This window comes from Chamaea fasciata, unplaced genomic scaffold, assembly GCF_029207755.1.
Source record: "Chamaea fasciata isolate MVZ Bird 193981 ecotype frontalis unplaced genomic scaffold, bChaFas1.0.hap1 SCAF_15, whole genome shotgun sequence".
NCBI lineage: Eukaryota > Metazoa > Chordata > Aves > Passeriformes > Sylviidae > Chamaea > Chamaea fasciata.
In genome coordinates, this window is record NW_027094100.1 from 5,198,460 (window position 1) to 5,225,361 (window position 26,902).

At 39.1% G+C, this 26,902-nt stretch overlaps 1 protein-coding gene across 1 annotated transcript in view; it reads left to right on the top strand.

The window, feature by feature from the left end:
• Window positions 1-471: 471 nt before the first annotated feature.
• ATP10B (ATPase phospholipid transporting 10B (putative)) overlaps window positions 472-26,902 on the top strand; it is a 47,924-nt gene continuing 21,493 nt past the window's right edge. The window contains exons 1-8 of the mRNA XM_066196933.1: window positions 472-1,342; window positions 11,501-11,705; window positions 14,064-14,149; window positions 16,779-16,885; window positions 20,435-20,566; window positions 22,975-23,102; window positions 24,222-24,474; window positions 25,385-25,620. Coding sequence (XP_066053030.1) covers window positions 840-1,342; window positions 11,501-11,705; window positions 14,064-14,149; window positions 16,779-16,885; window positions 20,435-20,566; window positions 22,975-23,102; window positions 24,222-24,474; window positions 25,385-25,620 — 1,650 coding nt within the window. The 5' untranslated portion in view covers window positions 472-839. The remainder of the gene's footprint in view (window positions 1,343-11,500; window positions 11,706-14,063; window positions 14,150-16,778; window positions 16,886-20,434; window positions 20,567-22,974; window positions 23,103-24,221; window positions 24,475-25,384; window positions 25,621-26,902) is intronic.

The window sequence follows — 26,902 nt, forward strand, 5'->3', positions numbered from 1 at the left end:
GAGAAAAAAAATTGCTATGGTTTACATACATGTCATTAGCTTATCTGGAAATTAGCTCTCATCTGTAGTGACATACTTATGTGTCAGAGGAAGAGGGATCAAAGGGGAAGGGATCTCTGGGTGAGAGGAAAGTTTGGGGTCTGTTGGGAAGAAGGATCAGGCTGAGGGACAATCTAGGTACGTTGCATATCCCTTGCTTTTTTTCTGTGTATGATTCCTCTGACCACAAAATCATAGGTTTACTTAGCTTGGGGGAATGGCGGTTGGTTGTTTGTTTAATAATAATCCACGTTATGGCCATGAAAACAAACAATAGGTAGAGGAAATAAAAGAGAAATACTGTCTGTTCTGAGGCTTGTAGCAATCTTCTGTTGACATCTGGGACACGAAGCTCTGCCCATTACCTTTGAGCTTCCTGGCAACTCCCAGGGTTATAAAGTGATTCTGAAGCTTCTGGAGTGACCTGTGAACGTTGTGTGCATGTTCTCAGCTTTGCCACTGCTCTGTGTTAGAGCAGACACACTTCATGAGAGCAGAGAGCTACTGCCAGGGAAATGGTCTAAACAGGCCCTCCAGGCATCTGCTGACAGGAAGAACAAAACATTCAAGATGCTTTTGGCATACGTGAGGAGCAGCCGCCCCAGCAGGCTCTAGGACCTGGTGCAGCTGAGTCAGGATGATCCCTGTCCCTGGGTAGGTAAAGGTTGGAGTGGAGGAGGCAGCCCTGGGCTTCAGGCGTCTCAACTCTTCTCTCCACCATTTGGGATTCACTTGGACTATAGAACTCTTCTAACTTTATTGGTTTTTAATTTGAAACTACTTTTTGAAAGAAAAACAAGATGTCAAGGAGGATTGTTCCAGGCTGCTTCTCTTCAATGGTATGGAAAAAACATTTTTTCAAGGAAACCTGCTGCCAATGTGGTGCTTCAGACGTGGAAATCCAAAATGAGGAGCTGGAGAAGAGAGGAAAAGTAAGGAAAAGAAAGAAGAAAAATGAAAATAAACGTGTGATCATCTCCAATTTGCCCTTTGGAAGCAAGAAGTGGAAGGAAAATCCAAACAGATACTATGACTCCAATGAAATTAAGACCACAAAATATACCATCATAACTTTCCTCCCTAAAAACATCTATGAGCAGTTTCACCGCTTTGCCAATATTTATTTTGTGTTCATTGCACTGCTGAATTTTGTGCCAGTGGTGAATGCTTTCCAACCAGAGGTGTCTGTGATCCCAATTTGTGTGATAATGGCCATTACAGCCATTAAAGATGCTTGGGAGGACTTCCGGCGGTATAAATTGGACAAAGAAATCAATCATATGGGATGCTACATTTACAGCAGGTAAGCTTCATGTAGCTTTTATTACCAAAAAAAAATTGGCTCAAGATCTTTTATCAATGGTGAGGCTTTTTGTTTAAAAAAATTAATAAATAACTGCTGGAAAATCAGTCATTAGGTGAAACAGGGAAAAGTCTTCACCACTGTATATCACCTGGTGTTTGTTCGCATACAGGGAGGGCTGTTTGGTTTTTTGGAATTTTTTTTAAGCATATTTGTACTGGGAATTTAACTTTGAGTTTCATAATATCAGTGTGTCTATCAGCCTCTTAGATGAGCAGTGCACTGAAAATAGCTGCTTAAAGAGCTACAAGCAGCTGAATTTCTAAGACATTTTCAAGAGGGTTTGTTTCTATCAATATAAAGCAGCACAGAACAAGATCTGTCATGGAACTTGTTTGCATTCTTAGGTGCCAAGAGATCGCTTAAAAACCTGGCCCTTTGAACTGCATTTTATTTTATACTCCACATTGTTGATTAGCTTTGAGTTACTTTTTCTTTCTTAGGTAGTATGTAAAATGAACCTGTAAAAACAGTCTAGAAATGAAAGATAGTAATATGTGCCTCTGTTTAGTCACCTCTAAATGAATTAACTGCAAGTGTCTGTGCTCACTTCTTCAAAGTGTTTCATGACTTCTTGATTTTAGGACATTCAGAAGATTGAAAATTATGTTTTATTGTATCAAAACTGTTCTTTCAGCAAAGTAGCAAATTACTTCTCCCTGATAAAATATCACATTTAGGAGTCAGAAGTGCAAAACTTTCCATCTCCGTGAATGTACCTGTCATCCCTCAAATTAATCAACAGTGGTTTATATAACATGTGCTTTCATGAGCAAGATCTTGCAGAATTCTGGCTTTTATCACATGGGGCTGTCATTTCTGTTGGTTTCTCCTGCTTGTGTTTGTCAGATTTTTATTTTTATGTCCTGATGGTTAAACAGGAAAGCAATAAGTTTGCTTGTTTAGGGGCTAAACTTAGGCCCACATATAGATAATGATTTGTCAGGAAAAGAATCTGCACTCCTCTCCTTGCCATCTTTTAAAAAAAAAACTTGCATTTTACAAGTTTCTAAATATTATGTATTTACAATCTCTTCCGTGGTGGAGAATGCCAATAATTGTAGCTCTTTGGGTAGGGTGGCAAACTGCCTCTTCTGTATCTTCAAAATTTCAGTCTTGGTTGAATGTTCTAGCTTTTCCAGTATTGCAATAGCCTATGGATTTTTTGGCAGTGGATTATTTGTTATTACGTGCTAAAACCAGTACAGGACAGAATAAGTGAGGCAGTAGGTGCTAATGAATAAATACGCAGAGGGATCTTATTTATTTCCTCTTTACCCACAGAAACCATGGCAGTTAAGATCTGAAAGCTTTTTACCATGGGAACATGAGAAGTAGGGAATACATCAGAACTTATTTTGGTTAAGGGAAAAATGTCCACCATGGAATTACAACATTTTTTCAGATCCGGATTCAAGATTGTTATGCAGAAACATGAGACACACCTGCCTTAAAATTGGTTATTCCATCCCATAAAAAAAGATTTTGATCTATGAATCAGTCTTCTCTAGGATCTTGTCTTTCACCAAAGTTTTATGGCCCAAAAAGGTGGTGTAAGGGAAAGGAAAATGAAAAGGGCTTTGGACTACAGCATTCATCCTGTCTGGGAAAATTGTGGGTAATAACAATTGCCATCAGATCAGTCACTACAGCTTATTATATTATGAATAATTTCAGTCAGGCTTCTCTGGTGCTTTGGGAAGCTGATATTTCTTGTTCTTCTGGCTAGCTGCAAAGTCATGGAAGGACATGATGTCTTGTCATTTTCTTCCAGATGAATCATGTAAATAGATAATTGTTTTAACAGAGGTGAAAGTCTTTTTGGGACACTGCAAGTTTTGTTGATCTTGTGGCAGCAAAAAGTTATTTCTAATAGAACAACTGATCTTCCATCCTAGATGAAATATTACTTAGATTTTAAAAGGTAATCTTGGAGTGTATGTTGTCTTTATTTCAGACTTTAATAAGAACTGGCACCTGCTCAAAAGAAATACAAAGGCAAACCAAACTTTTCCAGATTCTGAATATTCTGCAAAACTTTCTTGAAGACCAGGGGAAATTCAGTAACTTGCCTTCTCTAACACAGAGCAAGGAAAATTAAAATTAAATAGGCTGGCCTGTAAACATATTTATTCTAATTTCCTTTTCACAGAGTTCAGCTGAAATGGGAAATCTAGCGTGCTGGCCAAATGAACGAAAAGGCACTTCCAGTACTGTGTTTAAAGAATGTTTAACTGAAAAAATGAGAAACAATTAATAGGAATTAAAGTGTCTTGGGGAGTTGCAATAACCTAGATGATTGATTGAGGAGTTTGTACTTTTGGAACTAAATCTTTTGGAATCATACTCTGTAGACAACTGCTGTGCTGTTGGAATGAATCACACAACACCAAAAGGAGAGAACAAAAAATTGAATTGCAGATGGTACAGACCTATGTTAAAAAGCCTGCTTTCTCATGGTGTTCTTTAAAATACACTTTGTCTACTTTAAAATTTTCCAAGCAAGGTAGACTTGCATTACTACAAAATGCCAGGGCATTTTCTATGGTACTATATTATCCCTCTTGAATTACATTTAAATTTCTCAAGTCACCTGATTTCATGGAACCCTAATTAGTTAGACTCCAACCATAACAGTTAATTAAAATCTTCAAATATGTGTGATTTTTATCATATTCATTTTGTTGGACCCAGATGTGGGTCTGTAGTGATGCAGAGTCCCCAGGCAGGTGCAAAGGAGTGCCCTTTATTGCAAAAACCAGGCTTTTTTAAGCTGTTAGCCCATTATCAGTTACATAGTTTTAAAGCATAACAAACATAATTCGACCAATGACCGTACACCACGATGTGAACAGGCAATGGTTATACGACTTGTTTTTCTACCTCTAATTCACCTGAGTCTCTTTCCCATAGTCCTCTTCTACTTAGCCAAAGTAGCAGGTCTGAGCCATGATTTTACATGTTGGGTTTTTTTATAGCCTTATTTTATAAGGCTTTACCTATATGCATCACCTAGAGACCTTTTAGTTAAGACTGGCACACATTGCTCTTTCCCTCTTTCTTGTCAGTCAGTCCCTCCAAACCTCCCGTGGTTATTTTTCTCTAAACTCTCTTCAGTTTCTTATTAACTTACTAACAGGGGCCAGTACTGAGTGTGGTATACAAACCTGAAAGTGAATGTCAATGCAACAGGTGCTAAAAGCTATTATACAATTTTCTTAAAGTTCTATAATGTTCAAGGAACTAATCGATAGGTAATTATTATATAGCTTGGCTGTGATATACCCCAAGGGTTTTATCAAGTTCTGTAAATACTCCATAGCATCCAGGCAGATTTTTGTATTAATTTCACGTTTTTTGAAGATTTGGGAAGATTTTTTCCTCAGCGTTTTAGTGGACACTAAGGTACAAATGGAAGGGCTTTGCACAGTTCAGTATGGCACAGCAGCAGCCACAAAAAACATTAACATTATTTAAGCTATTAATACTTCTTAATTTTAAGAACCTAAATTCAGATATCTGAGACAGTGACTCAGAGAAACCTTGTTTATATGCCTTGAATCATCCTGTGAACCATTTGGAGAAGTAGGTAAGCCAACAGGCATCCTAAATGAGGTAGCCTGATTACTCTTTCCATAGCAAGTTCCTCTCTAATGCTTTCAGGCCCTGTGGTTTTCAGGTAGTTCCTACAAGCATCAATCTCCTCCTTCTCTCTAAGTCCATTGATGTCTGTGGTACAAAAAATTTAGACTGGCCTTCACTCTGACTCTGACTCTTTGTCTGGTTAGTGTAAGGTTTTAGAGTGTTTTCAGATTTTTACATCAGCACTAACGCTAGGTTAACCCTGGAGCAGAGGTATGAAAGAAGGAAAAAAACAAAGTGCTCATAACTGTGTTGCATGAAATCAGAACTGCCAACAGCTGAAAAGCTGAAAGTGGCTTAATCTGGACCCACTGTTTTGAAAGAAAATTAAAATTTTTCAGTCGATTGAAGTATTGTAATTCTGTGCTGCAATTTTCTCTCTGACAGCAATGGAGATTTGCTTGCCTACAGGTGACCATACACACAGGGGACTTTATGTTTTCTCTGGGAAGCTGGGCAGCAAAAGCAAGGGTTTCCCTTCAGTTTGAACCTCCTTCATATCCTCTGTTCAGCTGGATTTCTGAATGGGGAAGAGATTGTGCCTCCCATGAATGCTCCCTGTCTGGGATGTGCTGGAGCTGGCCAGGGATGCAGTGACCAACAGAGGTGTGGGGCATCTGGAAGACAGCAGAGAAAAGGGCGAGGGACATGCTTGAAGACAGGACTTGACTTACTGTCAAATCTCCGAGTTTATAGAAAAACATTTTTTCTCTGGACTAGGAAATATCATATGCAAGTCATTCAACCCAAGGTGAACCTGAAAGTTTGTACAGTAGAAAGCAGGATGAGAGGAAAATCCAATTCTGCCAAGGGCACAGTGAGCAGAAAGATTTCTTGCCAACACTTTTAAATTAAAGTGCTGGTCAGCAGCACTGAGTTTTCACTTGTTAAAGAGCCTTTTCTCTCTGCTTTACTATTTTTTTTCTGACAAAGCATAACTTTAAAGACCAGGAGCCTGCTAGAGGCTTTACTGGGTTCATTTTATACACAAAAAGAACAGGTCTAAAGCCTGCATCCCACTCCAAACCTCACCACAGGCAAAATTGCAATCAATTTTTCTTGGGCATAGCAATATCAAGGCTTCTAAACCTCAGTGGTAACTTCCCTGAACAGTGCAGGAATGTCATCAGTTGGAGGCTGAAGACCTCCTGAATAGGTTCATTCCTGTGACAGCCACAAAGCATGTACTCAGAGTAGCTGCAAGCTACTGCCCCCCTGCCTAACATGAAACATGAGCGTATTGGTCTCCGGCAATGGGCATCCCTTGCTCTGTCATGCCCATAATGTTTTTCTGTACTTCATGTACTATGGAAATTTTGTGTCTAGTTTAGCTGTGGATACCTGAATAAGCAGCGAGTTTGACTGAAGGTACAAACAGTGCCTTCTGCTTGAGTCATTCTTCAGCCTCCCAGTGAGCTGAGAAAATGTCCTTAACCAACAGTACACCCAGGTGTGCCATGTCACCATGACACTGCTTGGAACCAGTGGTACCAAAATCATGAAGAAATTGAGACACCTCATGTGGGATATGATGATTGTGTTGTGAAGAATTATGGGATGTGCTGAACTGACTAAATGCAAACCAACTCTCAGCTGGTCCAGGCAGCACCACTTGAAAATGGAAGAGCAGTGAGCTAGTAATTGTTGTCAGTCAGGGCGTATCACTACAGTGAGGATCCTTGATCTCTGTGGAAGAAAATCCATTAAATACATTACTAAAGCTACCATTGGTGTGTGTATTGCTTTATCAGAGCTTTCTTCAAGATCTATTACCTGCCAAGGCATTTAAAGCTGCTTCACAGAAAAGGTGCAATGGCTTAGCTGACAGCAGCAGGAGCTAATGACTAAACGTTAAGATCAAGTAAATAAGAATCTCTGGCTTTGGCTCAGAGACCTGCAGAATCATGGTTTAATGGAATTAAGATTCATCCTAACTGCCCAAAGATTTAAAATACTATTAAAACCTGGAGAGTGACAGGTTTCTACAATGTGACCTCAAGAGCTACACAGTCATATAAGGATATGACTATCAAAAAAGCTGATGTAGGCTGTGCTTTCCAGAAACTTCACAAGTTAATGAGAGTCCCTAGAAACTAATGCTAATCATTAGGATACATTAGCTGAGTGACCTTGGAATTATCTGTTCCTTCCAGCTGGTGCCAGGAAGAATTATAGCAACAGTATTTTGTTCAAGGCAGTAAAAAAAAAAACCCAAAATTTTCCTAAATACAAGAATCTACAATTTGTAAAATTAACCTAGTAAAGTCTAAGCAACACGCTGTTTACATTTTATTTTATTTTATTTCTTCAAAGGCGAGTTAAAAGAAATCCAAAACCATTTATATGAACCAATAATACATTTATAAAGTTCTGGTATTTACTTAAAGTTTGTGTAAGCTTCAATTGGTTACAGAAGTTGAGCACAGGCTTGTATCATTGAGAAAATAAGTTACTTGTTATGATGCTATGGACAGTTTAAGCATATAAGAAGATAGGATCTGTTATTAGTATTGAGGAATTTGGAATGCCACTATGATAAAAGTGTGTGTACTTCATCAGAAAGATTTTGTTCCAGTTATTTTTAAAAGGTGCTTTTGCTGTCTTAACATAGTGTTCAGATCCTGAGAGCTTGGTGCTGTGGAGGAAGGCTGGGGCTGGGTACAGGGCTGGCCACTGCTCAGCGCCATCGCTGGTGCTGCTGGGCTGATGTGCTGACACAAAAACCCCTCCTGCTGTGGGATGGGGTCGTGGCAGGAGCCAGTGACAAACCCACACGCACACCATGGCACCTTGCCATGCTCAGGCAGTATCTGCAGCTCAAGAATGTTATCAGCCAACTGTGCTGTACTCTGACCTATGGACAGTGTTCAGAATCAGTTCCTGTCTGATCTAGTTTCTGCCTTCCTTGAGTCCTAAATCTGCTCCTTTGTTGTCAGTTTGTTTTGTTTAGTGGCAGTAGCTCCTAAGGGTGAGGTCATGGACATGAAGTGATATTTGAAAATATTTTGTGAGGGGTTTGCATATAAAGGCTGATATTATCTTTGATAGCATAAAACTGAGTGAGATTTTTTAGTTGCAAAAAAATAGACTGTGAAAGGTAAGCAGCTGTGTGATTCAACCTGTTGCCCATGTAGAACTGGGACCCCAGTTTTCTATAAAATAGGTGTTTTCTACAAAGTAGGTGGTGCTCGAAGGAGGCCATTTTCAAATATAGCATTCCAGCAAACTTACATATAACAAAATATAAATATGTAGGTTTCTGTATTGACGACACTGATATATTTTTCTAGTGCCATGACCTGGTGACAGTTGGGGGGGGTGGGGGGGGGGGGGTATAGTGCAGGGCAAACAATATCTTTATATTGAACTGCGAAGGATCCTGACATGGAGCTTGCAGTAATTCGAGGGAACAAGACTCACTGGACTAATTGCCTGATTAAATGTTTCTAGATGACAAAGATTTCTGAAGATCTTTCTCTAAGACAATCTAGGAGACACACATGCTGTGGAGTGCATGTGAAAAATTAGTTTTATTTAATCTCTTCTGTATAGCAGAACACTAATTTTTATTTCCTTGCATTCACCATGCATTTTGATCCAGTTTTTGTTTGAAATTTATCATTATTGAATCCAAGAAAGTGAAATCAAAATGTTGACACAAAGTCAATAATTTATTCAAGTTCCCCATGATCTCCAACTGCAGCAGGACTTTTTTATGGTGCCTTTTTTTTTTTTTCCCAGAAATGACTTCATAAAATCTGTTTAGTTCAGGCCTTCTGTTCAGATTTGATGAGTTCAATTACAGTTCTGGCAGACAACATTTTGACTGTTCAAGGCCTCTTTCCATTGGCAGTATCCTCTGATGGGCATCATCATGACATCTATTAGCAAGGGAACACTTTTTGAATGTGTTTTTGATAAATTGCCTGGTAAAAGAGAGAAGGGACTAAGGAACTTTTACATCTTGTCTTCAGTGTTTCACAGCCCTAATACCACACGCTATAAGAACCAAGGATCCAGATTCTCACCTATTGAAAATCACCACATCTTGTTTATTTTATTGGTTCAATACATTTGCCCTTTTTATATGTTTCCCGTCAGACCATTCTGGGTTTATTAGGCTCCTCTGTTTATTTAGCAACCAGAGCTTGTGCTATTAACTTTAATCACTGAGCAGAAAATGGGCACTGTTCCCAGTTACAGGAATTGCTAAAGGAAACTGCTTCATCTGAAAAATCTTGTTAGACAACTAGGACAGTGCTGCCGTGGGGTGCACCAGTTCCATAGTGAAGTACTTTTCTTCCTTTCATCCCCTGGCAATTCCCTACAAAGTTGTAGAAAATCTTTGTACTATAAAAAAATTTTAATCTTATAGGTGCAGATGAAGAGTTTTGCTCAGGAGCAGAAAGTGTGTATTCTTTGAATACCCGTTGGGATTGAGTGACAGTTCACCTGAATGCAGGTTTGGGATTCTAGCAATTCCTGAACTGTAGTCCCAGTGCTACGTAAGGCTTTCCCCCTGATCTGAAAGAGGTCATTTGGCTTTTCTGACTCACTGTCTCCTCTGTAATTAGTGATTGGGTAGCACCCTGAAACTTTACATGTAATGTAGGTTTCATAGGGAGTTATTGAAAAAATATTACAAGTCTGTGATGCTGTGGATTATTTGGGATAATCTTTCAGCTGACATGGAACACAGCCAGGTGAACAAGCCCCTTCTATAGCATTTTATGAGTGGGCAAAATCCAAAATGTGCTCTGTAAACTTCTGAATTGTGCAAGAGATGACGTACAGAGAGGTAGGATTGCCCTGCAGAAGCCACAGCAAACATTATATGCAAACTGTAAATGGCATCCAGATGTCTAGGATGCCAAGACAAGACATTTACTTCCTCGAAACTGCTCTTGTACTCTTTCTTTCATGTTTTAAACAAACAAATCAAGAAATCCTATTCAGAAGGTGCTTGGCACGGAAAGGATTGCTACTTACATAGTTGATTTGTTATATTAATTTAGTATCTGCTTTGTGGAGGATTAAATACACATCATACCCTTGCTAAAATACTTTTCAAATAGAAATTTAGCTAGATTTTTTTTAAAATGCATAGCAACATCTAGTTAACTTACAACAAACCTCTGTTCTAAAGTGTGGTCTCTTATGTCTGTTGTTGCACAAAAGAGACATGCAGGTAAGTAGAGTCAGACAAAATAAGAAGAATGAAAAATTCAGGAAAGAAAAATTAATGTAAGATGAAAAAAAATTGCTACAACCCCCATCATTTAGTAAGTGCTTCAAAAACAGCAGTAAAGGGAATAAAAAAATTAGGTTGGGGGTTCTTTTTTTGACTAAAAAGTGAGTACTACTGGGAAATGGGCAGAATTTAACTCCTCGCATAACCTGTGCAGGTAATTGTTAGTTGATGCTGTGTTGCAGATAAGGGCACAAGCCAAGTGTGAGGGTTTGCCTGGCAGCATTGTGGCTGGCTCTGCTCTGCAGAAAGCCAGGAAAGTAGGTTATCAGGAAGCAGCCCTTGGCCTGGCTATGAAGCAGGGTTTGGATGTGTGCTTTGAACTGTAGCAAAACACTTTATCTTTTCTATCACTTCTCTGCTTCTCATGATACAAACATTTCAATGAAAAGTAGTATTCTCCATGCAATAGATGAGGATGATTAAAAACTTAACTAAAAATGAGACTCTGAGTCATTACAAAATGACTTTTATTGTCTGTCTGGTAAAGTATCGTGAGCATTTTCCCTCTCAAAGAGTAAGGCATAAGGTCATTCAGTTATTCATACTGAAAAAATAATTTCCTCTCAAGGAGTTAGAGGAACCAAGCCATTGTTGCAGTGCATTTTTCTCATTAACTTATTTTAAAGCTTTTTGAGTAGTTTCTGGTCTGCTTAGATGATTAAGAGTAGTTGAAGGGTAATTACTAAATTTGCAATGTCAAAAAAAGTCTGCTATTTGCTGAACTTAGTTTGTTGATGAAATAGTAATTTCTTTTCCTTGAACCCCATAGACTTTTTTTAAATTAATGTAAAAGCTGAGGTATCAATTTGCTTCTTTCAGGACCTATATGCTGATTTTGGAAAGTATCTAGGAAACAGTCACAGACAAAAATAATCTAAATTTCTTCAATAAGATACTCGAAAATACCTCTGTTAGTCTGAACTGCCTTCTATATTGTGGTGTGCAGATTATAGGACTAGTGCTAGAATGAAAGAGAACTGCTGTAAATTTTTTTATTCCATGCAAAGATTTAGTTTGAATGTGACATATGATGGAGTGCTGCTATGGAAGTGTCTGAATCATTAATTTCTAGCTTCTGTGCTGTGTCCTTTAAAAAAAGGTCAGTGTGCCCCCATCCCCTATTTTCTCTTTTTGAAGCCCCACAACCCAGCAGTCCTGCCTTCCTAATGTCACTCATCACCCATTATATGCTTTTAATGCAACAGGGAGGAACATGCTTACGTGGAGAAGTGCTGGAAAGATGTCAGAGTGGGGGACTTTGTGCAGCTGCAGTGTAACGAGATCATCCCAGCAGACATTCTGCTGCTCTACTCCTCTGATCAGAAGGGGATCTGCCACCTGGAGACTGCCAACCTCGATGGGGAGACCAACCTCAAACAGCGCCAGGTGGTGATGGGCTTCAGCAGCCAGGTGACTCTGAAAATGTAGCCCATGATGGGCACTTTTGTCTCCAGTTATGGCCACTGTGCCACAGCAAAGCCACTGCACTGAGGGATTTATTTCTGCATGGCAGGTGGAAGAAAGCTCATGGTCCCCTGCCAAAGCATCTTTGGGTTTCCTTATGGATTCCGTGTCTCCACTGGCTGATCCACCAAGTTCACTTGTTAGGCAGGTGGAGGTGTGGTGGCTCAAGTGTGAGCTGCTCTAAGGCACACTGGGTGGAAAAAAAATTAAATAATGGAATTCTGTGTAGGAGTATGTTGAGCAGTTTAACAGGAACTCAAGGTAAATTAAAATTTAAAATAAAAGTTATGTTTGACATCAGTTTGTGATTCAGTTTGAATCCTTAAAATCACCATTTCTTTTTCATAGATAGTATTGTTTCCTTTTTACGCTTTACTGCTATATTCGCTTGGCTCATGTTGGATAAACCTGAAATAAACTAGCAAATATGACTTAGGGAGAGTTGTTACATTTTCAAGTATCTTGAAAAACACAGCAGGGCAGTTTTTCAAATAACCCAGAAGAAGTTTAAGGAGTGGCAGCATGTGAGGAGGAAAACTTTGTTCCATTGGAATCACTCCAGCAGACAGGAAATAAAACCTCATAGATAATTCTAGGAATTGTTTAATTTATTTATCAATTAGTACCAGTGCCACTAGAAAGATCTTTTGGGGTTACTGGTGTGTGGGACACAGCTGCCAGGGAGCAACCAGACACTAACTAAAAGCTCACCATTTCCATGGGCAGCTGAGATCAGGTGTTGTACTCCTGTTAGTTCCAGTGTTATTTTCTTGTTGTTCAAGTGCAAATCACTTTGCAAAGACAATTAAGAGCTTTCTCATATTGTGGATGCAATAGCACATAGCATAGACCTTTTCCAGTGCCTTCTAGTGACAATTAGGGAGAGGTTCTGTTCCTGAGAAACACTGGAAATTTTAATATGTAGAGATTTAGCAGAAAAACAGTAAACTGGCTACTTAACATTTTTTAAATGTTGCATTTTTGTCATAGAGTTCTAATTTACATGTTAGGTTTTCTATCTATTTTTCCTTTTAGAGGAGAACAGGGTGCTCTACCATTACACAAAATGCAAACTTTTGTCTCAGTTGTTCATAATGTGAGGAAGTCTCCCATCATATCAGAAAATGCCTACGTGCTAAATTATGCCCCAGACTGCCAATTCATGGTGATTTTCTTTAGACTTCGAGTTGTTAGTGAGATAAACTGTATGCCTGAGAATGCCTGTTACATTAACAGGGTGAAATGCAATTCTGGCCGTGGTGGCAGCCGGTGCTCAGGAAGGTCAGAGCTGGCAAAACCACCTGTATTGTGATGTGTTTGTGTAAACAGTGCAGGCTGTAGTGTGCCAACTTCTTCCTTGTTCTTTGAGCTTTGCTTATGTGATTTATGAACTGCATAAAACCCCCTCAGATGTAGTTCTGTCTATAAAATGACTCTTTAAACAGGAAGGAAATACATATGAACTGGGGTTAGTTCTTCAGTTTAGGATGCAAGAAAGGTGGAGAGAGGCTATTTACAAGAGCACAGAACGACAGGACAAGGGGGAACGGCTCCCAACTGACAGAGAGCAGGTTTAGATGAGATATTAGGAAGCAATTCTTCCCTTTGAGGGGGGTGAAGCCCTGGCACAGGTTGTCCAGAGAAGTTTTGGGTGCCCCATCCCTGGAAGTCTCCAAGGCCAGGTTAAATTGGGCTCTGAACCAATCTAGTCTACTGGAAGGTGTCCCTGCCCATGGGAGAGGCTGTAACATATTGAGCCTTGAGGTCCCTTCCAACCCAAACAATTCTGTGATTCTGTGATATGCTTAGGAATATCGAATACAGTTCTCTGTAAAAGACTGAGAGAAAGGATTATTATTTTTTTCCTTTTATGACATTTTCTAACTTGAATTTTCAAACATAAAATTCTTGTCATCAAAAGTGACAAAATTTGAGACAAGAAACATTCTTCTGTACCCCTGTCTATCTAGAAGCCTAATAGTTTTCTTTTTTAGCAATGAACATTCCAGGTGACTTTTGTATCTTCCTGTTCTCCTGTTGTACAAATACTTCTAGCAAAACCAAATATGAACTGATTTTCCTGTTGAGTTCACAGAGTTGAACAAGATTCAGCAGAGGTGAAAAATCTCTCTTAACAGACATTCTAAAAATACGCAGCCAGATGGGTCAGAAGCTATGCAAAATGCCCTTATATTCCTGAAGCTTTTATATTTCCTCCAACAATTTTTTATCATATTCTCTACTTTTTTTGTACTTATATATATATTTATGTAAAAAAAGGAATAAATGTATTTTCTCTTGTAGGATACTGTGTTTGAACCGGAATTTTTCCAAAACACCATCGTCTGTGAAATGCCAAACAATGATCTCAATAAATTCAAAGGTTATATGTAAGTACTTGTTATCCATAAATACATTTTGGATCTGTACTTCGGTATTACTCTTGGTGGAATTGGATGGAAGGAACATATTTTGAGGAAATTTATGGTTGTCACTATTATCTATTTCCAGGTTCAGAAGTCAATATAAAATGTAGACCTGGAGTCTGTTTTGTGGCAAGGTAGAACCAAGGCTTAGCATTGCATTTGCAGTTGTTTCGTACAGACTGTTTTCACAGAGCTTCAACTCTCTTCAAAACTTAGACATAAGCTCATTTACATTTGACCTGGTGATTAGACTAAGCTAGATTTTAGATAAATCCTTCCAATTGTTTAAAGGAATCCAGCTGCATGTTTCATCCAGCTCTAGTTTCTTCACATTTACAGCCACAGGGAAAAGGTCTCCAAGACATAATGAACAATCCAGAGTTTCTTCTTATTAGAAAGGTAGAAAAAACAAACATGCATGCAAAATACTCTTGAACCAATGCACTAGACTAGTATTAAAAAGTAGTAGGTTTCTTTTTTGTCTTTCTACATTAAATATTTCTGGCACAAGCATAACAGCAAATTCAGCAGATTTAACCCCATTTATGAATTATAAGGCAAATTTCTATGTCATGGCTCATGTCTTAAAATTCTCTTACCCTCCAACACAGAGCAGCCTTTCCCAAGGCCCTCATCAGAGCAGTCTGTGCTTATTCCCACAGCACAGCAGAGAATTGTCCAAAATACCCGCTGCCCCAGTCCACATGCGTGCTCCATTTTTACGCAAGTATTTTAACTGGATGAATGTGCCAGCATCCTCATCCATGCCCTAGCTTTGCTAAGCTTGCCAGGAGCGGAACTAGGAATTAATGGCTCTGCAAGGAGCAGGGGGTGTTGTACCTGGAGGAGCTGCAGAAGGCCAGCTCTCTGACAGGGTAAACCAGACTGCTCTCTCCCATCAGCACTGACCGTGTCTGATCTGCTTTAGAGGTTGTGCCCTGTAAGAACGGTGCCTCTAATAGCAATGCCATTTCTCCTCTGCTGCAATATCTTACAAGGGAAAAAGAGGTCAAGTTTGTATTGATTGCTGGCTGTGCTTGTTGGCTTCAAGGACCACTGGGTAGGATCTAAATTGAAGCAATCTCTCCAATTAGCAAAGAGAACTGAGATTATAGAAATGTAGGAGACATGCTACAAGAAAACACACACAAATGCACACCCTTAGGATGCAGGACTGGCTTCAAAATATTCAACTCTCAACTGAAAGTCTGTTACAGAAATCTCTTTGGTGAATGCCTATTATCTCACTTGATGGAACATGCAATTAGCTGCCTTCCTCTCTCCTCTACAGGGAGAGAAGAAAGAATTTGCTGGGAAAAATTACTTGCTAAGAGTTAGTGGAGTTTCTGCCTTTGGTCTGCTGAGATTTGAGTTATTTTGTAAACACAAATTACTTGGAGCAAGCTACCGTTTTCTCCAAGAACCCTTAATAAATTATTGAGGCTCTATTGCCTTGCTATAAAGTAGCGGGAGTACTCTGTTAAAAATGATAAGAAATAACTTAGTGACATCCATCTGACATACCTGATCACAGAAAATTCTGTTCAAGGGGATGCAAGAAGGCTTCTATTAAATGAGTTCCCCAAGGCTGAATTTAGATTCCAAGAAAAACACATTTCTGGGCATTATGTTTTCGCAGTTCCACCAGCTGTAGGTTGTTGGCACCTACACCTTTTCCCTTGTCTAGTTTAAGTTATGTAATCATGTACAGCTGCAGTTAGACATAGGACTGTACTTAGCTCTGATACAACACCTATCCTTGCCCTTCATTTGAGAGATGAGACTATTTACTGGTAAATGAAATGCAAAATATCAAATAGAAAGTGGAGAGAAATTACTATTCTTGGAAGAAAACGTCTTTTCCCACCCTGACCTTTACATTATAAAACAAGACAAAGTATCTGAAATAGAAGCTCTCAGCTTTGGAAAAGATCTCAGGAGAAACCTACCAGTGTAAAATAAAAGCTGTGGGTAGGGGTAGATGTGTGCCATTAATTTTCAAGGGCAAGTAACAAATTGCCTGCCTGATGGAGCACCGAACTCATGGTTGTCACCAGTTTGTTCTGCAAGCAGAAGGATCTGGTATGTGATGGGGCATCTTTAGCCAGGATGAAAATCTTCTATACGGGATGGGAAGGAGGAGGAAGTCCTCAGCCTGAAGACTGCTCAAGTGAATTGTGATTCACAAAGACCTTTGGTGGCTGATGTAGTGACAGGGGCTCTTGCAGGGTGTAGATGTATTTGTCTGAACCTCTGCTCATCTTTCTAAAATAAATTTGTCCGCAAGAAGTTGCAAAATGACTCTTGTTTTCTTTCATAAGATATTGAATCTGCCAGATAAGGTTCCAAGTGAAAGACCAAACTTCCTTTGTATTGGCACCATGACAGACATTGTGCAAGTAGTCTTTAAAAGACTTGGATTTCTCTGTAACTTTTTGCTGGAGTCTTCCTTGAAACTGAGGGAAATAAAAGCAAAATAAGGCCTACAAAATTACTTGATTTCAACTTGAAACAGACATGCACACAAAAATTTTATTTAACACTCCATTAGAACAGAAAAATTAATTGCTCTATTTGATTATATTTCTTCTAGGGAGCAGCCAAACCATGAACAGGTAGGTTTCAACATTGAAAACCTCTTGCTTCGTGGATGTACAATCAGAAATACTGAGGCCGCAGTAGGAATTGTTGTATATGCAGGTAAGACATACTTTTTATTAAGGTAAACTGAGAATTTCCCTGTAAATATCCTTTAAAAATAAGTATAGTTTTGTATTGCAATATAATTTGATATCTTGCTTTAAAAACTAGTAGTGCACAGAAAAAGTTAATAATTTTTTTAAAGTGGAGGTATTATTCATCCATCTCCAAAGCCATTAAGTCTTGTGCTGGGTCTTTGGCATGTGACAAGATCCTTGTGCATGTCAAATATCTTGGAAAAATATCCAGACAAGTGAAAAATTGCTCAGGAGTATTTAACCCTCAGCTCTGGCTATACAACTAATTCCATCTGTCATAAAATCTACACAGCTGCCCTAAGGGAGGTCTCACTGGTCCTCAGGGTAAAAATTGGAGCAGCTGAAGATCTAATTAGGAAAAAAAAAAAAAAAAAAGTCATCTGTGAATTTCATTCATCCAGTCAGCCTGTGCCAGTGCCAGCACACAGGAGCCAGTGAGGCAGCAGCTGGAGGTGACAGAAAAGGCAGCAGCAGCACAGGTTTGTGCTGACATAGACACAGTGTGTCTGTGCAACCATGAACTTCATGCAGGAGACACATGGATAGAAAAAGACTGTGTTGGTGCCCAGACCAAATGCAGCAGTGCCAGCTTCAGCAGTGGGTCAATTCATCTGTTTCTCAGCATTTTTTGCCTTTGGAGTGTTACCACTGCTTTTACTCAATGAGCATGATTTATCATTGGCTTTGCCAGCTGTGCCCTCTTCTGCATCAGACAGAGTGCATCAGCTATCCTCTTTGTAGATTAAATAAAAGTCAGTTCAAACACAACAATTAATCCCATTAGCTATTATTATCTTTCCAGTAGAGTTATATAGATGTTTTATGTCTGATCAGCAGCAAGAGGTTCAGAGTTGAGCCACCTAAGAGAAAAGAGAAGTCACACCTTTACAAGAGTCATTTAGCTTGACTAATCTCCGCAGCCCGGAACAATTCACCTGACAACAGATTGTCTATTTCACTGCTACACAACTGGGCTCTAAATGTCTGTAGCTCCCATATGTTCCTCAGGTAGCTTTGCCTTTGTAGGTCTTTCACCACATATAAGGGTGGTGCCCACCAGGCAGAGGAGGAGAACCAGAGCCAAACTCAACAACCTTCTTTTTTTGAAGTAGCTACTGTATAAAAATCTCATTAGGGACCACTCCTGATATAATTGGAGTAATTTATCTTCCCTTCTCCTGTTGCAGTTCCTAATTTTCTTCTGTTTAGCTCAGATTTCCCAGTGTGTTCCCCTGACCACCAGCACAGATCCTAATGTGGATCTCTGTTTATGGTGCTTAAGCTGCCAGTAGCAAAGGTGGAGTTTTAAAGTTATTCCCAATACATGGTCGTTTTCATATAAGCAAGTCTTCAAATCAATTTCTGAGTTCTTATTGTTAATGTCAGCATAAAAGTTTAATTTTTTTCCCTAAAACTAGACTGGCTTCAGTCAGTATCAGCTTCATTTCTAGGGTTCTTTGACATTGAATATACTCTGGCTTTTAATCATGGTCTGTGACCTTTTCTGAAAAATCAAGATCAGTCACATAATAAGACGGCACACTTTCCATTTTTATGACTCTATTACTCCCCAAACTTTCTTTCTAATGGAAGCCTTTGTGAGGAGTGCAGGCATCACTTTGTGCAATTGCTTGGTCTGTGCAGTTCCCATCTGACCCGAGGACAGTTATACTCTTCATGGCTACCCAAACTGTTCTACACAAAGCAATAGCACTAAAACACAAAAACCTCTTTACAGAGTGACAGCCAATGTAGTTTTCTCCTTGTGATTGGGACAGCAGTAAGAATTATATGCTTTTCATATACTAAAGTACAAGAAAGAAGTTTTGGATGAGCCCATCAGCATCTAGAAATAGAGAGACAAGGTACCATTGGGGTGGTAGGTGAGGTGCTGTTTGTCACAGCATTGGAAAGTTTGAGGATTAGAGAGGAAAAAGCAGATTATTCCTCATATTTCTGATTTTCTGTTCCTTACAAGGTGATAACTCTGTTATGGAAGTGTCTTTTTCCTGGTAATCACCTGAAGCGGAAAGGAATGGTAGAATTGATATTTGGAAAGAAGTTCATCATGACTTCTTCCTGAAATAAATTCATCAACACTCCCTTGAGGGTTTTCTGGGAGGAATTCGAGGGCTTTGGCTTGTTTTGATTTCAGTACAAAGCATTCCATTATGCCTGTCATTAAAGAAAAGTGAGGAATAAGATTCACACAGCTGCTGGAGGAGCAGAAATGCAAGCTGCAGTGCCCTCCCCTTCAGTGTAGCTCGGTCGTTAAGAAATTTTGTTCACCAAAAGGCTCACTGTTTGTTCCCAGCTCTGCCTGTATGGGAGTGAACACACATCTCCTGTTCCACAAGCTGTACACTGAACACCTGCCTAAGTGGAACAAGAGGGTTTGTACTTATGTGTGAGCTGGAAAGGCAGGAGCACTGGTGGTATAAACTGGTCCCTCTGACACAGCTCCAGGTTGTGTAAATAATTAGGTATTCATTGGAATAGTGAGCCAGGAGCTGCAGCTCTTTAGTGAATGTCCTGAACATAAGGCTGGAGAGTAATTTTCTCTCCAGCTCTCTTCTTAATTAATAACTGCTGATGTACACCTGGAATGAATCCAGCAGGTGTGATTGAACTGCACCTAACTTCCAGGTTTGGGGTTAAATCACTTCCCTAGAGAAAGATAAAAGGCAGCTTGGAAAACAGTCCTTGTCACAGACATCATGCACATACAGATGAAAACTAAATACAAGTCTGCAGGGTCTGTATTTTCAGGGAAAAGGACTGTAGAAATAAACATAAGAGATACCATTCAATAAAACAACAGATGGTGTCCAGATATCCCTGTTGTGGAGCCACAGTTTAGATAACATTAATAGAATTGAAAAAGTAATTTCTGTGTCTTGACTTCTTGCAGCGCTCCTCTTTTTTCATTAGCAGTATAGCAACTCAATTCTAACTCACTAAGTTTAAGGATTTGGGATTTTTTTTATTTCTCATCCTACTGTTTTGTCAGCACTTTACAACCAAATGGTGAAAAGCTAAATAATATCGTTTTTCAGTGACTTGTTGAATTTTATTTAATATACAAAATGTATCTAGTGGCTTTTGAATTGCTGCTGAAAAATATTCAAATGTAGATTTCAGGAATCTGTATAGCACCTAAACAATTTGTTCATAAAATGCAAAACTATGATACTATTGCTCATTTTCTTTTTCTTCTCATGGATATTTAGCTTTTGATAATTTATTTAAACCTTATAATCCTACTAAATCTGCTGTCATTGGGACAGAAAAATGTATGTGACAGCTGAAACCTGTGATATAATGGAAGTTTTTGGTAAACTTCAAGATTTAGACTCTGATGTAGTCAGTCAAATAGGAAGACAGACAAGAAAAATTCTGAATGTCAACATTACTCATCCTGCTCTCATTTGAGGAGATAATACTTTTTAAAAAACCAAACCAAAATACAAGATATTACATAAACATGATAATATTCATTTGTGTTTTGAAGGTCATGAAACGAAGGCCATGCTAAATAACAGAGGTCCCCGTTACAAGCGCAGCAGGATAGAGCAGAGGATGAATATGGATATTTTCTTGTGTGTGGGACTCCTGTTTGTGATGTGCCTTGTTGGAGCTGTAGGTATGAAGCGCTGACAAAAATCTTTTTCCTAAATGGTGATTAAAATTGATGTTATAGACATGAGTGAGATCGCCAGCTGAATGCTCTTGTGGTCTTTCTGCTCCTTAGTCTTTCCAATCGGTGAGTTAAAATAGCAAATCTGAGCAATTCAGATGAAGAAAACACGGCTATAAATGTTTCAGATAGGATTCATCCCCGCCACGGTATAATACATGTAAAACTAGAGAAAACCACGCTGTGACTGCATTGTAGGAATCGATATTTGTCAACTGAAATCTTCCTTCCTTCCTGAGTGCTTCCTGAGGAGGTGTTTGTTCCTGGTGCATAGGAGCAAAAGGAAAATGATTTTGCTTTACTTTCAGTAGTGTCTTCCTCTAATATGTTTGGGAGTTATCTTAAACAGAGACACGCAATTTAGAACCCATGAGCTGCTCATAACTAATTCATTCAGTTTACATCCTCCACGGCTTCCTTCCTTCTCAAAAGCCCCTTTATATCAGGCTGTGAAATGGAATAATTGCTTACATTGGAATAGCCTGCATTTTTCTGGCGTCCTTGCAGGTGAGCACATGTCAATTTAGTAACTGGTGTTTGTTAACTGACCGGAGTTTACTGGATTGGAAATCTCACAAAGATCATTTCACTGCGTGTAAGCCCCTGCTTGCCTTCCAGCACCGATTGCAACCTGTCCCAGGCAGGCCAGAATAGGATCTCACAATTTGGAGCAAAGGACCAAATTTTAAGTCTACTGACTTTTGAATAGGGCAATGCTTTAAAGCGATAACAGAGGCTCCCAAGAGCCCCTTTTTCTTTTAATGGATTTTGTTTCAGTGAGAACTTGCCTAGTGCTACTGCTCTGATTAAGCAACAGTCAAATCAGGTTTTCCTGAGCCTGTCCTGGAGGTATGTGATGTGGCACTCCAATCAGTCATCAAGTGTAGTACCATGGGAAGTAAGAACCATCCAAAAGAGATGAACAATTGAACTGACTTGATCGCTTCTTTGGTATTACTGCTTCATGTTGCAGTGGGCCTTTTTGGCATCGAAATGGGATTTCAGTTTCACAACTGAGCTCTGTGTGAGGGAGAGATTTTATTTTCCTTGTTCCCTGGCTGCTGTCATGTGGATTTAGAGACTTGCCTTGTCTGGTGTGTAGGGGCTCTTGAGTAATAAAGTCCTTCAATTTAAGATTAAAGAAGTCTCAGATGAAAAAAATCAGCATTTAAAAATAATTTCTCTGTTCAGGTTAAAAAAAAAAAAGATTCATAGTCTAAATGAAACATGTAAAAGAGTAAAAAGTCCATTAGCTTTCATCCATCCAAAATGTCCAGAGGCTCTACCATGAGTTCTTGCTTTGCAGCCTTGTCTGAATGAAGAGTTCTAGGAAAAAGTATCACTTGTGGATCAGTTATCAGGACCGTTCTTGCACACAGTGATAAATTGGGGTAAGAAGTGGCTCGTAGAGCAGACTTGTCCTTGTTCAGATGTGACTGTGGTCTGAAGCAGCCTAAGAGCATTGCTGAAATAATTTGAATATTTTTGGCAGCGTTTTAGTAAGCAGATGCTGCAAAATAACTGCTCAGTTAACTGGTGGTAATGGAAGTTTTATTTGAGCTGTGAAGTGGACTGGTAGAGGTTTTTGGCATCTGGACAAATAATGCAATAAGGGAAACCAAGTTGTTTGCTTTAGCTCAGTGGGGAGCCTCTGATGCTGTAAATTTAGTAACCTCCTTGACAAAAGTTTATTTTAATAAGGACAGTATGGAAAATGATAAAGCAATTGTGATGGGATGTTGTTAAGTCCTGGAACAGAGGCTTTGTTGTAGCAGTGCAATGATATCTACTGGTATTTAAAACATGGAGGAAGAAGCAGTTTGAGATATGATTTAATTGAAGGAATGTAAAGATGAGTTGCCCAGACTGAATTTAGGAGGTTTGTCAACTCTTAACAAAGATAGATTGAAATCAAGAATGGTCAGGGAGAATAAGAAATATTTTATTTTGTCTATATACAAATGTTCTAAGGTTTATTTCTGTGAGAGAAAAGAGAGTCTTCAGCACTGAGGATTTTTATGGATAGGTGACAGAGACAGTCTTCTAGCAGGGAAATGCAGAATGAGAAAAGATCTGTGCAGACTAAGAGACATAGAAAACATGTGATGAAGCAGAGGTGAATGAAAATATCCCTGAATACTTACTTCTCACTAGCATATCAATTATGTGCATGTGCTACAGAGCTCTGCAGGTGCTTTGCATTCTCCAGAAGATTTGCAGCATTGCTTGGGGAGCATTGTTTTGGAAATGCTCTCTCTGTTTTTTAGCAGAGCAGTCCATGTCTGCACATTTCAGAAGCTTTGTCACTCACTTCACTGCTCAGCTGATTTCAATCTTGTATCTCATTCCTACAGGGCATGGCATTTGGACAGGAAACTTTTCCGAGCATCCACCTTATGATGTCCCAGATAGCAATGGCAATTTTGTGTCTCCAGTTCTTGCTGGTTTCTACATGTTCCTGACAATGATAATCCTGTTGCAGGTAAAAGACAAAAACCTCTCTGTTACCTCCAGGGAAGAAGCTACTCAAAATTGAATATAATCACTAATGAACAATTAATATCAACTAATAGCTGTGCAGTGCCTTCTTAATCCTATTTGGAAATATTGCTAGGAGGGTTTCAAATCCTCCAAGTGTGAAATAATGCTTCTTTTTTTTCTTTCTAACTGCAGATTTTTTTCTTGCTATTGACACCCCACAAAGATATAGATAGGAAACACATGTATATCTTCAACTCAGAATATCTAGGAGATGCAGTAAAGCAGATATTTACATCCAAATGTCAGCTTTTTTTTTTTCAACCTATATCCATAATTCCAAAATAAGAAGGCCACTTAACATCTCAGAAAAACAGTGAAACAAAAATTGCCAATTTGTCAGTGGGGAAAAATAACTAGGTATGGTTCATCCGGTCTAGGAAAGTAGCTAAATTAGAAGTAGGATATTTGTATACCTGAGTGTGATTAAGCCTAATTGGGAAAGAATGTTTTATTGGGTGAGGAAGAAGTTACATTTACTTTTCCGATTTCTTGATGTCAGTGCTGAGATTTAAATGCACAGAATTTCTTTAATATGAAAAAAAATCTGAATATAACTTTCAGAGCTGCTCAGAGATTCCTTGGGGGATTATTCTTCATTACTGAAACAGAATATTTGTGCATCTTAGGAGTTCATTATTATTTCAGGGCAAGGAAGCAGCTTGTTGTGTGCAAAGTAATGGTTTGTGAAACTTTTCTGCACTAAGAGTTACTCTGTGCTAGTCCTTCCTTTCAGAGTTTCAGAAGGGTAAGAGCAAGCATGATGCTTTGTCCAGAAAACATGCCTTGTGAGGGCATCCTCTGAAAGACCCACCTTTGAATTCATTACTCTAGGAATTTAGTCTTAAGTTGGCCACTTATTATCCCTGTTTCTCCATTGCTGTTGTTCACCAGATTTCTTTTCGCCCCTGAATTATTATTCATCAGTCCTACAATATGTCACTATTAGAAGAATCTTCTCTACAGGAAGAACTGTTTCTTTAGAAATCATTAGTATACCTGTGCCGGTAGAAAGCAGCAAAATTTATCTCACCCCTCACTGAGAATTTAAATTCTCTTTCAGATTTTAATCCCCGTATCTCTTTATGTGTCAATTGAGTTGGTCAAACTGGGCCAAGTCTTTTTAATTCACAATGACATTGACCTGTATGATGAAGAAGCAGATTTGCCCATCCAGTGCCGTGCCCTCACTATAACTGAAGACCTTGGACAAATCCAGTATATCTTCTCAGATAAAACTGGGACACTCACAGAAAACAAAATGGTGTTCCGACGCTGTACTGTTGATGGAATTGAGTTTTCCCATCAGGAAAATGGTGAGAGACACTTTTTTACACTTGCCTTTTTTGTCTGAGCAATTAAATGTTATTAATTTAAATATTAATACCATAAAAATACTGAGCCCTCTGATTGAATGTAGAGTTTTGCAGAATAGTCACTATTTTGTGAGGGACTGCTGTTACAGAGAGTCACAAAAGTGAAGGCATTTTAAATTATTCAGAAGTCAGAAGGGAAAGCTTTTCCAGATCCCTCTGCAGGCACCTCCAGGATTTGCCCTGCATTCAAAGAGCACGCAAAGAGAACATTTTCTCTTTCCTTTCTGAATGAGCACCAGACAACCTTTTATAAGCTCACAAACCGATATTAGTTAATATTTAAACTCAGTGGGTCCAAAAGTAATTATTTCTGTGAATACGTAAATGTACACTTCTGAGTGATATGAAAAACACAGCTACCCTTTTCCTGGATGGATCCTGGCTGCAGTCTGGATCTGAAGGATCTCGGCACTTGCTGCTCTGAATTGAGGGTGTTGACTCAGCCCCTTCTTCGTTGTGCTCTCTGTAGCAGAAAGGATCCTGTTAAGCTGGCAAGCAGCTGCCAAAAAGATGTTTGTGTTCTGTGACTGAAAATTGGCAAATTTGTGAATTACCATATTTCTCTCTCCTCTTTCAACTGCAAAAGGCAGCTGAAGAGACAAAACATTAAGAGAAGCCCATAAAAGTGACTGATTACTTTGAAAACTCATTTTTATTTTCTTGCAATAGTAACAGTGGCAATTGCCAGAAACTGCTGTGGACAGTGAAATTTTTCTGGTGATGGTTTTTGAAATGTTTTGGTTTTGGTTTAGTTTGCTTCAGGTTTTTTAACTGATCAAGGAATCCCTCCCAAACAATTAAAAAGAAAAAATAACAGAATCAGAGGCATGGTTTCATTTTTCCCTTACAGACAGGCGACTGAAAATACAGAAAGAGCTGGATTTAGACAACGAGGACTTTGCAAAACTTCAGCATTTCACTCTTCCTCCCATGAATCTTGAGAGACCAGCCACCCACAAGCACCACACCATGAGGCCTCTGAGGAGGTGCCAGAGCGACCGGGCGCGTGTCCAGGGGCACACGAGGAGCAGGTCAGTCGGCCGACGTGACAGCAACCAGTCCCAAGTGGCATTCAGCAGCCCCATCGTGAGTACCAGCACACTGAGATAACACCTCCTGAGCTGTCCCTTCTGTTGCATTTTGTGATGGAAAGCCAATAGGTAGAGAGGAGAAATCCAGTTCTTGTTGGAGCTAAGAGAGGTGTGGACCCAATATTTTCTGAGCCTGAGGATTGCTGAGCTCTTCCCAAAGGAAACTTTTCAACAGCTTTCTCTTTCCCAAAACAACCTTGTATAGGCAATGTTCCTTTCCCATAACAGCAGGTGTTGTTTGCTATTTCTGTTACTCAATGGGAGAGGCGTCAGTCCCATGGACAATAACGTGTCTTCTTAGCACAGCGTGTTATAAAAGGGCTGAATGAATTGTAAATAAAACCTTCTGATTTCTACTGCCTTCTGGCTGGAGTCAGGCATCTATTTCATGTCCTATTGCGACAAAGGAGGGGGGGGAGACAAAGAATGAGAGTCCTCAATTGGAGCATGCAAGCTGCAGTCAGGGGGGAGCAGAATCTGTTGCAATTTGGGTCTGAAACTTCCCAAATTCGCACACAGCCTAATTAAAGTCAGACTGTTCTGCTCTTCTTGAAAGCTATTTAAAAGACGTTTCAGACAAGGCTTTTATGAACACTAAAAGAACATAATACACTTTCAAAATTAGAATTCCAATTAAAATCAAAGGCCTGGAAAACCCGTCCAAATCTTGATTGAAAAAAGAAAAAAAAAAAAGTCCAATAAATGCAGAATTCTCAGAACTTTATTTCCTGCAGTTGTTATAAGATCCTACTTACCTCAAGTAAGTAGTAAGTACCACTCAGACCTCCTATTGTTCTTTGAATATGGGAGTTCTGTAAGTTTTTGTCCTAGTATTTTCCAGCCCAAACCTCATGAGTTGTTGAGAACATCTCTGTGGATTCTCAAGAGCCCACGAGTCATGACTTCTGAGAATTTCTTATAGGTCATGACTATTGAAGGATGATAAAGATATTTCTTGCCATTATATTTTCCAATTACATTTTTTACTGCCTGGCCTTTTCCTTCTATAAATATTTTTTTTTAATTCACTGTAAAGCAATATTTGAGGAACTAGTATCAAATGCCTCTTTTGTGGAAGAAGATTAAGCTGCTTTTATGGAAATAACCAGCCTTAGCTGCTCACGGTTTCACTCTATCTGGATAAATTGTTTTAACACCCTATGACAATTGTGGAGATGTAGTAAAAATAGAGACATTTAGATATTGCACAGAGCCTGCCCTGTATGACCTTTAAATGAGACATAGTAGTATCCTTCTTTGCCACCTGAGCCAATTCT